A 13,644-nucleotide genomic window follows, 5' to 3' on the forward strand; every position below is an offset into this window, starting at 1 on the left:
CATATATATATATATATATATATATATATATATATATATATATGTTAAAACAATATATATATATTGTTTTAACACATATGTATATATTTTTAGAAGGGTGAACTAATTCTTTCTTCAAAGAAAATACTCTGAAACTATAATTTTTATATTCTCACGAATAAATACATCCATGGTATATAAACATTTTTAATTGATGGATGCGCTGATTATATGGAAAAACTTTTATTAAAACACTGATGATTTCAAAACGAACTTAGAAGGAGTAAAATTTTCCCGAAGTTAATATCACTCAGTATACTGGGCTTATTATTTATATTCTCTATGTTGCTGAAGGAAACTGATGACTGGGAATGTGCCTTTTTGAGCTTCCGCTTAGAAGTGGATATAGAAGATGGTGAGTGGTATTTTTAACATCTTACGTATCGTATTTGTTAATCAGTACTTCTTACATTTATATATTTAGGGAATCAGATCGATTATTAGCTTTGTAATTTTTCCTATGTTTCTTATCACAATAAAATTATTTGAAGTTCGAGTTTGTTAATGCCACATGGGTTGACATAACATAACCTATAGTTCGTTCTCCGTTTTTAATTGATGACGGGTTTTTGTTAGATGTTTTTGGATTTTTCTGATAATAGTAAAATTACATTAAGCAGAAGGTAATAAGACTTTTAGTAATAAAGTTGTGAAGTTTATTATTCAGACTTACAAATATTGGTGTGTTGGTGAATGGTACCATTCAGTTATTTATCCCCATTTGTATGCATCACACTGTAGATTATAATGTATAGATTCACATCACTTTTATTCGTATTGCTATTATAATTTGTTTCACGAAAGCGTGCAGCAAACTAGTATGACGATTTTAAGTTAATTTAGTGCAATCCATCTGAAGAAAAAACATTTTCCTTATTTTTATCATAATGAATTAAAACTGTGTTAAAAATATGTAAATATCTGTACAAATGTTTGAAACATATCTGTTTAAAAAAAATTGTTTAAACAACTGCAGGTTGTATAACGTGGCATAGAGAGTGCTTGCTACACACAGCAGTAAATCATTTTTGATTACAGTGGTGCAATTTGAGTCATGTAAATAGCTTAACCTTGTCTCACGAAACCATGCAGCAAAACATAACAGAATGGTGATTTTAATCTAATGCAATCCATCCAAGAAAAATACTTTTGTTTATTTGTAACATAAAAATGAAGCAAAAATAATTTGTAATGAAAAAATTAGACAATTGCGATAAGATTATATTTTTACCTTAAAAATAAACATTTTAAGAAAGTATGTTACCTCTATGTTAAACTTTCATCAAGTAAAACAGAAAATATTTGTTACCTCAATGTGTTTCCTCAATACCTTATAATCTGCTGTGTTGAACTATTGTCATAGTTTCCAAAGTTTTTCACAATTTCTTCAATATTTTCACACAAACTCTCCACTTCCCGTGCTTTTATCTTCATTAATTACATGTTGAACACAATTTTTCCAAGTATTTGTATCTACTCTTATTAACACGTATCAATAGATTTTTTACATCACTTAACTGAAATGTTGTTACTCCCAAAGGTCCAAGCCTTTGACTTGAGCTCAAGTCAATTCTGTCTGGTTAAAATTGCAATGGTATGGAGGAAGACAACACAACACAATTTTTTAATTTTGCTATTTCAACTTAATACATTTTTGTTTACCTGATTTCACTAATGTAAGTTTTATTTTTAACATGTCTTAGGTGTAAACCATTCTGCAATTCCTGATTTTCAGATTGAAGGGTTTGGAATTTTTTCAGTTTTTAGCCTAAGGTATGAAATCTGGATTCAAATATTCATAAATCACCATTCAAAAATCCATTTTCACTAATAACATTTGTTACTATTAATTGGTTATTTTTTCTAGCAGGGGATTTCCCCTCAGTTGACAAACCTTTCATAAAAGTGTCTTGTGCCCTCTTTATTTCTTTTTCTACTCATACATGTCTCACATTAACCTAAGTTTCATATAAATAATAAATTCTCGTATTATTGTCATGAAAAAGCTTAAATTTCTCTCAAATATCTCCCATACCATGAAATAATATGTTTGCATTCAATCAGTAATGAATTATTTTTTTCTTGACATGAAATGAAAATTCATTGATTTTAAAATTGTTTCAAATTTTTTTAGGGCTATGTTTACTATTAGTTTTGTTACAAATTGTTCTTCCACTAATGCACTACTTGCTCTCTGACTTCAGTTACAGGATTTTCTTATTTTAAGGTTATGTATACGTTTCTGATTATTTTTTTTTTTTGTGCTACTTAAGGATTTTCCTGGTTTATTTCATGACAAAATCACTTTTTTTAAAACCCGATTGCCACAAAACCTCGGGTAAATTAAAATTAATAAAAATAACACTGAATAAAACTTAAATAAAAATGAACTATAAGATTGTATTGTTCCAAAAGTGAACTATAAAACTGTATTGTTCCGTATGGAGTAACACAACAACACAGACTGAAATGTTTTCTTTCACTGAACTGAATAATGTTGTGAAGCATTATGAATGATATTATTATTATTAAACATCAGTAACAAACTCAACAAAATTTTTATTTACTTATCATCAGCATGCCACAGCGTCAGACAAGTGATAGCTTAGAGTATGTTACTGTACACATAAAACAATAATTGTACTTGCACGTGGGAGTGACAGAATGATATTCAGCCCTAACTACAGAGATATAACTTGTACAGGAATGAAAACATTTATATCTGTTGTACAGTTTTGTGACAGAACGATTTGCCATTTTGGCAACTTTAACTCAACTGGTAAATGATGATATTAAATATTTTTCAAATAATACTTGCAAGGTTTCATTTGAACTTGTTTGGTTGCATGCTTTATTCATTGATTTTGTGGTCCTGTTCTGATCAAGGATTTATTTGGCCATTTCAAGAAATGCTAGTATACATTATCTTGCTTAGGGAAGTGGAATCTAACCAGCTGGGTTGGTCTAGCAGTGAATGCGTCTTCGCAAATCAGCTAATATGGAAGTCGAAAGTTCCAGGGTTCAAGTCCTAGTAAATGCAGTTACTTTTATACTGATTTGAATACAATACTAGATTGTGGATACTGGTGTTCTTTGGTGGTTGGGTTTCAGTTAACCACGCATCTCAGAAATGGTAGACTTGAGACTGTACAAGATTACACTCAAACATATATCATCCTCTGAAGTAGTACCTGACTGTAATTCTTGGAGGCTAAACAGGAAAAAGGAAAGGAAGTGGAATTTAATTATTTTTTAAAAGATCTATTTCATATTTAAATTTTTGTTATTTTAACTTTGATAGTCAATGATTTTATTAATTTTAAATATTTTTTTTCTACAGCAGACAAACCAGAACATTTAGTTGTAAAAGTTTTTTTTAAAAATAAAGCTTGAATTATATCTGTTATCTATTATTGTAGATAAAGTGAGATTTAATTTATACCTGTATTAATTTGTTTGTAATTTTGTAAACTATATTATGCTGATTAATTTGTTGTATGAATTATAATTAGTAAAATTTAATAAAATTTGTTGAGCTGACATAGGACAAAATGTTTGTTCTGCATTCAGTTTATTATTATTTTTTTTTAATATTCCTCCAAAATTTATTTATTGGTAAATTTCATATTGTTCAAGAGTAGAGTGATGGGATTTATGTCCTGTGTAAAGTCAATATCTGCATTTTACATGTTCTCTCCCTTTGCCCCTCTACCACTCTCCCTCATCCATCCCCTTATTCACTCCCACTCACTACCCTTTATGTTATCCTACTATATCTTAACATGTTATCTTTCCCTACCCCTCTCATCGTCATCCCTCCATCACTATTCAACACTGTCTTCTCTCACCTTACTCTCTCCCGAACCCCTCACCATCGCCTCCTCCTCCCATTCTTGACCCCCGCTCTATGCGTGTGTGTGTGTGCGTGCTTGTTTTGATTTCATGATTTCAAAGTCCAATTCTTTTGTTACTATATTTGTGTGCTTTTTAATTGTGTTTGTTGGAATTATGTGATTTCTTGTTATTAGGAGTGTTTGTGGTGTATCCTATGACTTGGAAGAAGTATTGTGTGGGAATTTTGTTAGAAGTGGATTTTCTTCTTTTTAATCTCCTGTAAGATCTCTTATTGCCTATTTAGGTTTTTTTGAGTTTGAAAAAGTTGTGTTTTATAATATGTAAAGTGTGACATTGTTGACTAGTAGAGGAATGTATGACATTCTTGCCTTAATGTAAGATGCCTTACTGTATTAACATGACAGAAAAATATTTTGTATATGTTTTTTATTTGTGCACCATTAATTTGTTTTTTAAGTATTAATAAAGAATGTTATTATCGGGAGATTGTAGTTCTGGCTAACTCCATTGGTAGGAATGGTCAGTTGGTCCTACCTCCCTTAAAGTATGGCTGGTTTAAAGTTGCAATCAATATTATATATCTAACTGGTAGGTTTTTAAAGATTGAAACATTACAATTGACTGATTTTGTTTTTTTTTTTTCAGCCTTTCAAAAGGTTTGTTGAAACAGGCCGTGTGGCGTATGTAGCCGATGGTCCAGATAAAGGTAAACTGTGTGCTATAGTAGATGTCATTAATCAGACCAAGGTATGTGCATATTTTTTTGATACGTATATTGTTGCTATTATACCTCCAAATTTGTATAGCATGTAAATCCTATGTCCTATTTTAGAATATAATATGTATTCATACTTATGCATATATTGTTTTGTTAGTCTTTTGAATTGTTTAAGGTAAAAAAGCATATAATGAGAATAGTTTCTATGAGATAATGGTGCAAAAAATTACAGTTATTTTTAATAATGTCATGTTAATGTTTAGTCTTTAATTTAAAAATAAGTGATTTTGGTAACATCAAGATAAATAAAACTTCTAACTTTTCAAATTGAACATTAAAATCAAAAGTATTTGCTTAGTATTGTAAATTTAACGACTGAACTGTTAACATATTTATATCTTGCACTTTTCTACTATGAAGAGATTTGTTTTCTGAAACTACCCTAAATAAAAACTATTAATCTGAGTTGACTATTAATTGATTAAGTAAATGTACTAATGTACATTTAGCAAATGTTTTATTGTACATTTTGTATGAATGCTGCGCATAAAATCTTGAAAAGTTATGGTCAGCCAAAGTGAATATTGTGCTCAATGTGTGGTGATAATTGCTGTTTTGCTGCTTTAACTTACGTATTAACCTCTTCATGTTTATTGAAAGCACTTTATTTAATGTATTACCAAGATTGTGTTATTAATATGTGAATGTGTAATAATTGTTACTTATAAACTATCTTATAAAATGGTTAAATATGTTTTAAAACTTATTAATTTGGGCCATGTTAAACCGGATTTTACTTAATGTAGTTGGTGGATCTGCAAACATATTTTTCTGTGTTTAGACCTACAAGTCAAAATACAACCTTAAAGAAATGTAGAATATATGAGATATTAAATAATGGTACTTGTATAGAAATTCACCTTTATTTATGATTATATAATTCCAATGTTGTCCCCTTCTGTTTAGTTCCCATTTGCACTTATATAGTTGAATGCGTGGAGCTGATAAATTTCCATCAGCGGTTTTAATGCATCTGCCATTTTCTTCTTTACTGCATCAGCTGGTTTAAAAAGTTTTCTTTTAATTGCAGATTTCACTTTAGGAAAAATAAAAAAAATCATATGGTGCAAAATATGATGAATATGAAGGATGTTCCAATGTAGACACAATTCGTGAGCTGAAAGTTTGCTTCTTGCCAGCTGTTGTGTCTAATGTACTAGTTATGCAAAAAAACATGTTGCCTGCTCATTTCTTCTCTTTTTATTTCCAATGTTTTGTATGTTATTACACACTGTATAAATAAATTTATTATTAACTCCATGAATTAATTTGTATGTATTCTGTTATTGCCCTTGTTTTTATTTCACTTTAACTAAGTAGATGCTAATAGCCAATAATGCTTATAAATGTTAATAATAAGTGATAAATGCTGGTAGCATAAAAATATTTATTTTGACTTAACCATAATGGAGAAACTGTTATTCTAAGGATGTTGCTGAATCTTTGTCGCTAAAATTTTCTTCACTTGTAGATGAATAATCACTGTCTTCATCACTACTTTCTTGTAAATTTGTAATAAATTCTTCGTCAACTAAATGCTCTTAATCCAAACGTTGAATGTGACATTTCTTTGGGCCACATATCCTTTTATGTTTGTTCATATTATTTCAATAAGATTTAGATCCTGATGGTATGGTAGTGGAATGGCTGTGTGACAGTGAGCTTCCAGAAGGTGATCCAAAATATTTGTCTTATATCTTAGTTTGTGTAGCTTCAACTAGTATGTAAAGTTCTGGTCTAAGCATTTTAACATGTTTGGATGTTATATACAGATATGTCATGTTATCAGTAATTGGTGATTTCAGCTGGTTAGATAGTACAACAAACCTGCTTGCCCGTCATGCCTAAGCCAGACAGCCAGCCGATAATTTGATTGACAAAGACAGGAGCAAGTCTTCAGCTCACTTAATATATTTGTCTTCTAAAGACTAGAGAAAATGCTGTTTGACCAGGTACATTCTCCTAATGAAGAATGAAACCACTTTTTCTGATTATTAGCTTCAATATCCTTATGACAATGTTGTGCCATATCGACTCATTCTTCCAAAATTACAACCTTTAGATCAAAAACACAATGAGCATAGCTTTGAAATAGGACTTGCTGTGACAATTTTTTTCATTCTTTGTGATAACATTGTTTTCCAGTGTATTAACTTATTTCATCTCAGAGGTATTCCATTTTAATTTAACAAATTTTCAAAAATTTCATTGTATCACTAATTTTGATTTTGATGATATTTGGTGTATATGATAACTACCCCACCATTGTTGTTAATGTTAATACTGTGGTTAGGTAATGTACCCTTGTTTTATAAAGTAATTTTATTAGAAGTGAACTTCTCTTTTATGTGATATCTTTTTATAATTTTATTAATTAGAGTAATATTTGTTTTAGCTGTAGAGAAACTGGAATAAGACAAATGAGCTGTAACTGGTAGTTCATTATTTATACTAATTGTATTGTTATTGTAAGAACCCTTACATTTTATAAAAACGGATTATGGAGTGTTCAGTTGGCATTCACATTGAAACAGTATGTCACTAATTAACTTACAATAGATCTTCAGTATTGCATGATATTTTAGAGTTTACTGAACAGCAAATAACATTGATATCCTTAAGAAGTGGATGTACTGAAAGAAAAAATATCTGTATTTTACATAAAACCAAATAAATATTTAGATAAATATTTTCATATTAATGGGAAAAGTTTCTCTGACCCATTTAGCTGTCACACTAAACCGATTAATCCAAATTTAATTTAAAACCAATTTAAAAAAATAAAATTACAAAAATAGCCGAGTCAGTTACCAGTAAATTAAGCAATTGCTTAGAAGAAACCAGTCTAGTACCACAAAATTATGCCGATTTAGGTAGGGAATATGAATAATTAATCATTAGAATAAAGGATAAAATGAAAACAGTTACATCAACCCAGGAAATAATTATTATTTTAATTTTGTTATCAAGCAGCTGGAGCATTCAAAAAATTCAAATTGAGTTAAGTGTTAGTCAGTATTTTGCCCATCAATCCAAACAATTAATTAAAACAAGTGGAATTTTGCCACAAATTGGCAAAAAGAAATCAAGTCACATAATTGATGAAAATGTTATTAAATGTTTCCTAAGATTTTTACCTTGCAGGTAAGCCTTCAAAGAAAGCAGCCTTAAAAAAACATAATTTTAGATTTGTTTCTCAAAATTTTTTGATTTGCCTAAATTTTGTGTTCAGGCTGGTGGGTCAGATACTCACTCCGCAAGCGAGCATGCGCGCGCGTGTGTGTGTGTGTGTGTTGCCCACCAAAATGTAAAACTCATGTTATCTGCTCTAAAAATGAAAGAAATGAGAGCTACAATCTTGGCAGACAGATAGCCGCCAAAATTAAACTTTTAAAACAAAGCATTAGGAACCTAAAGAATATTGAAGAAAAGTTGCCCTGCGTTTTATACGTACGTAATATGCATAGAATGAGATCTCATATTATTATTAATTTTTTGGTATTTTTTAGAATAATAATGACAAAATGCCTTTTTAAGTAAATGTTAATAATGTTTATTTTCTGTACAAAAAAGGTGTTCCATTCTAGTTTTCTTATCTGTATTATTTTTAGTCTCAGTAATTTTAATTTTCATTTAATTTGTGATCATATATATTCTTTGTTTAATTAAAATTTGTGTTTCTTAGCCTTTTTATGCAAAGTTATTAAATACTGTTTTTTTGTATACTTTGCAGAATAATGTAGGCTAATTATTTTGAAAAATTATATTTAAAATAATAGTACAAGCCAGTTATTTTTAAAAATTGCGTTTTTATTTCTTATCTGTGTTACTTTTAGTTGCCTTGCCATGATCATTTTTATGCAAGAAACTTAGGTTTTTTCTTTTTTTTATATTACAATGTAATTTACTGAAACAATTTATCACAAAAAATAGCCTAATTTTAAATTTATATTGTAAAAAAATAAACTTTAAAAATGAATGTAATAATAAAAAAGGTGCAAGTTGAGCAGCTTTGGGGATGTTGGAGGCTGTAAAAAATAATGTATATATTTTGCAGAGTAAATGACAGCATAAGAGTCAGGAAATTTTACTAGATTTATCAGGAAAAGTCAATAAAAATAAAACTTAAATTTGGTGGGAACCCTATAATTAGGACTCTGCACAGTATCTATTTGGTAATCCATCAGAACATACGTTGATTAATCTTTATCAAGCTATAAGGACATTCTCCCTTTTATTTAAAAGTATACATTTATTTTAATTAAACTAGAATTCTCTAACATTGTAAATATATATAATAAATAATGTTCACCAATAATCATCAGTGGATTGGATTTCTTATTACATCTTTTGATTGATTAATATTTTCTTAAACTTCAGCATTATTGTTCATATAAGGGTATCTTCTGGTAGGCCTTGAAATGGGTCTAGTCAAAGGGAAGAGATGAGTGGACAAGTTACTCAGCTTATGTTCTACATTCCTAATCATTTTGGAAAAAAATAATTTTGTATAATTTATTTGCAGGCACTTATAGATGGACCTGAAACTGGTGTATCCCGTGGACAAATCAGATTAAATCAAATTCATTTGACAAAATTCCGTATTAAATTTCCTTACACAGCTTCCACAAGAGTTGTAAGGAAGGCATGGAAGGATAACAAAGTTGACGAACGCTGGAAAGAGAGTGCTTGGTCAAAGAAAGTTGAGGCAAAGAAAAAGGTGCCGCATTTCATTCTCTTGTATTATTATAATTAATAGTAAAATAATAAATTTAGTATATAATTATTCATTCCCTGATAACCTGATTTTTAGTTGTAAATTGTCAGTTTCTATTTATGCTAATAATATGTGAGTTTTGCATCTCTAAGGAAAGGTAATAAAGTAAGGTCCTCCCAGCACTGAGGATTTTCAGTAATTATTTTACTGAAATTGTTTTAAATAACTTTTCAGCATAATCACCATATGTGTTAATGCAGATTGTTTTGATCTTGTTGATACAGTTATTTTGCTTTCCATGTTTAACATCATTATCCATGAAGATGATTTTTCATTGTTGGAAAGAAATGAAAAGATGTATCTATTTGTCAGGTTTTTTGGTGGAACCTTTTTCTACATAGTTACATAAAAATTAATTTGTTGGATGTTCATCTGTATAGTATGATTTTGTTAACCTTACCTTGACTCCCAGGTGATCCTTTCTGTTTTGCCCTAAAAAACAAATTATAGGCTGGGAGGGAGGAGCCACAGTTTTCCTAAACATTGAGTGTTTCAAGCTTAGCATTATCCAAAACTTTCCTTAATTGATGACTGGTTTAAATATTTTCATGAACTTTTTGTAACATTCAATTGTAAGTTGATATTGAGTTTTTTTTTAATTTTTAGCGAGCTGACCTGACTGACTTTGATCGATTTAAGTTGATCCATGCTCGTAAAGTACGTAATGCAGCTCGTACAAAGTTGTTCTATAAATTGAGAGCTGGCAGAAAGAAGGAATTGAGAGAGAGGAGATATGCCCGAAAAACTGGTAAAGATGTAAAAAAGGATACAAAAAAGAAAGCGCCAGCAAAGAAACCTGAAGGAAAGAAATAGAATGTAATTTTTAATAAAGGTTTTTTGTTTAACTTATAATTTTTGATTTATTTATTTATTAATGTTTCCTTTATATATTAACCCTTACGACCTCAAGCCTATTTTGTAATTACTAGCCTCAGGCACGTTTTTCAAAAAAAGTAGATGTTTGGTAGAAATGCCACAGAAATAACAATATACACGATAAAATTATGAAAAAAATTGTAATTACTCAGTAAACTATGTAGATTGTGGTGCTGCGATCCAAAATGGTGTTACATCCTTGATTAATTATTTAAAAAATTAAATTCAACTTTTTTTCATTTAAAAACTAAAATTATTTGTGAACAAAATAAAAAAAATTTCACTAAAAATCCATATTATTTACAGTTATTGAAATTTTTGTGTTACCATTTTTTTGTAATTTTGTGTTACCATTTTTTTGTAACATTCATGCTTTGAAATTTCAAAATAATTCTAAAATGGGGCGCTGAAAACATTTTACCAAACCAAGGAGTTGCCTATGATGATACTGTACTCCAGTAACTCTTAAGAGTAGGTTTTCTAATTATCCCCAAATTCAGTATGCAAGCTATAAAACCTTTCATTTCAGAAATGGTAATATTTTTTCGGTACGGTTCAGACAGCCTATCTCTATTTGCATTTAAATATTGATCGGCTGATCTATTGGTTTCTTTCACCATCAGTTCAAATAAATTATAGGTGTGGAACCTGGATTAGGCATATGTTTTGGGCCGGGGAGTTCCAAAAATTGATGTGGAAGAGGAACATTATCTTCCGGTTCAATGATGTTTCTGTATGCCTCATCTTCTTCTGAATCCCCATCACTATTGCTTGTGATTATTTCATCATCTTCTTCAGCCCCACTGTCACTAGATAATTCGAAATCGCTATCAGTATCATCAACAAAAAAGTTAATATTCGTTAATAAAAATATAATAATTAAAAAAAGTTAAAAAAAATAATTTACTCGTTTAATATGTATATCTTATTTTTTCTACTAAAATTTTCCTGTTATTTTCAGTTTTTTTCCATCTAAAACCCATACTCAGAATTTTCCTTAAAAGTTTCCTGATTATATAATTCATCTGCAAATCTGGGTGTTAAGTTTTTGAAACTAATAATTTTTTCAGTGTTTGTTGTGTATGAAAATTGTATATGATATTTCGTAACACGCATCTCTGGAAGTTGTCCATGTTAACTTTCTTTCATTTTCATTCTATGAAGAATTTTTCCTGGCAATTAAAATTCTCATTTTCTCCCAGTTTATTTGATTCTGTTATCACTTTATGCACAATGTGAACAGATTCTCCACAAAGGTCTAATACGTGAGTTTGAATTTCTGCAAATACCATCGTACAAAATTCGTTATTATATATTTACTTTGACTTTCTAGAGGTATTCCCTCTTCCCAATCTATGATTGCATCTTGTATTAGCCATTACGAAGATTAAGTATTTAAAAATTCCATTATCGAAAGAAAATTAGTTTTGAAAAAACTGTTTATAACAAAAAAAAATTGTATTGAAGAATACTGATTATAAACGCTGGTAATAATGTACACAGGTCCTACATAAATGCAAGGCAAATGAGTTCCTGCTTCTACTCGGTCCTTGAACACTATCCCCTCTACCATACATTGCCACTTCCAATCAAGTTTCTGCTTTCGTAACCTGCACAGTTTTAATGTCCTTTTGATTGAAATGCTGTGGTCATAAACCTATGTGAACCATTGTTTTAATGTATGATTATGAATTTTTTTGTTGTAGAATTTGTTTTTATATCTTTGGATTACTTGAAATATTTATTTTCATGATAATTATGAAAATAAATAAAAAAAATAATACACGACACGGCAATAAATTACAGTTTTATTTTGATTTTTGTCTGTTTACTTATAGAATCAATTTGAAGCTCTCGGAATGCATTTATTATACTGAACTCAAATCTTGAGTTGGATTTTGACAATAGTTTTCTATCATTTCCATGCAAAAAAGTTGTTCTGAGTTAAGATTCAAAAATTAAAAGCCAAGTTCAGTAAATTCCTGTTAATTGGTTATATTCCTGTTATTTTTAATATTAATATAATATGATCCTAGTTTATAATCTTCTCTTTGTTACAGTAACCAGTTGGTGTAAGCTATTAATTGCAATAAAGTAATGAACCAGTTTCAGTCGTTTTTTTAAGCAGTATTTTCTTAGTTACCTGGTTGACACTTATGTTGCTGAATAGAAAATTTAACATTCTCTAAATTGTAAATCTATTTATTTTCAATTTAACTTATTACTTATAAATAAATTGTTTATACTTTTTAAATATTCGGAAAAAACAGACCACCACACCAATGTCAGGTATTTAAAGTCATGGTTTTTTTTGTCATCTTGAACATGCAGTAGTTATATTTTTTGTTTGTGCTTTATGTGTTCTGGTAATTTGAAATTTCTTCCATTGCTCTTATTTTTTTAAGTTAAGTCATTTCTTTCTCTTAAATTTGAAAATACTCAGCTTTAAAATGGACTTTCACAATATGTACTGTGGAGGAAAATAGTTCAAAAAAATTCAATAAAAAAAAAAAAAAAAATCTGAAGTTATTAATGAAATAAAATTTTATTTAATTTAGTAGGCATACAACAAAGTCGTGTAGTGTCCACATCAGATTTTTTTTAAGTGAAAGTTTTAAGTTTAGAAAGCCAAAAATTGCAGGGAGCCTGCTGAAATTGTTCAATCTTGTTTTGCCAAGAATCTCAAAGTTGTGCATGGCCTGGAGTGTAGTCATGATGAAAGTTTCCAATCACCAGTTTCTCAAAGCTGTAGTTTCTTGTGTTGATCAGCATTTCTTAGCCAACAAAGAAAAGTTCAGTATGTTCTGTTTATTGACAGTTTGTCCTTGAGTGCATACTTGTGATGAACCACACCTTGATAATAAAAAAAGTGCATCACTGAAAATTCGGATTTCAGATTTATAGATCATAAATAAATTTATTTGATGTGATTCTTTTATAATTGAATTTTGTGATATCTTAATTAAGGTTTTTACTTCATTTACCTTAAACTGTTCTTATGTGATTTGAAGTTAAATGTAAAATTTAATATTAAAATTAATAATTAATTCTGTGAGATCTGATTACATGTTAAAACTGAAGAATAGTTTATTGTTATTAAAATAAGCCCATGAACCCACAACTGTTTAATGTAACAATTACTGCAAGATTTGGTTTAGTTATAAATTAGGAGCCCAAATGTCTCTAGCTGCTGAATGAGGGTTTATTTGATGAATTAATGGACATCAATAAATATTTCCGTGTTCTTCACTCAGCATTAATTCACTTCTTTTGGTGCTGTGAAACAACTTCATATAACATACAACCCTAATCAATTTCT

General features: G+C 29.3%; 1 protein-coding gene across 1 annotated transcript; it reads left to right on the forward strand.

Annotated features, from left to right (window-relative positions):
- The first annotated feature begins 250 nt into the window (after nt 1-250).
- RpL14 (ribosomal protein L14) lies at nt 251-10,301 on the forward strand. The gene is made up of 4 exons (XM_075373044.1): nt 251-394; nt 4,540-4,641; nt 9,198-9,392; nt 10,056-10,301. The coding sequence occupies exons 1-4, from the start codon at nt 392-394 to the stop codon at nt 10,260-10,262; spliced, it is 507 nt and encodes a 168-aa protein (XP_075229159.1). The 5' UTR covers nt 251-391; the 3' UTR covers nt 10,263-10,301.
- Nucleotides 10,302-13,644: the final 3,343 nt, after the last annotated feature.

Source organism: Lycorma delicatula, chromosome 8 (genome assembly GCF_047948215.1).
Source record: "Lycorma delicatula isolate Av1 chromosome 8, ASM4794821v1, whole genome shotgun sequence".
Taxonomy (NCBI): domain Eukaryota; kingdom Metazoa; phylum Arthropoda; class Insecta; order Hemiptera; family Fulgoridae; genus Lycorma; species Lycorma delicatula.

Bases quoted from the DNA above. Each gene is read 5' to 3' on its own strand.
- RpL14 (XM_075373044.1), top strand. The intron at 4,642-9,197 runs GTATGTGCATAT...ATTTATTTGCAG, and splicing joins ATGTCATTAATCAGACCAAG to GCACTTATAGATGGACCTGA. The intron at 9,393-10,055 runs GTGCCGCATTTC...TTTAATTTTTAG, and splicing joins AAGTTGAGGCAAAGAAAAAG to CGAGCTGACCTGACTGACTT.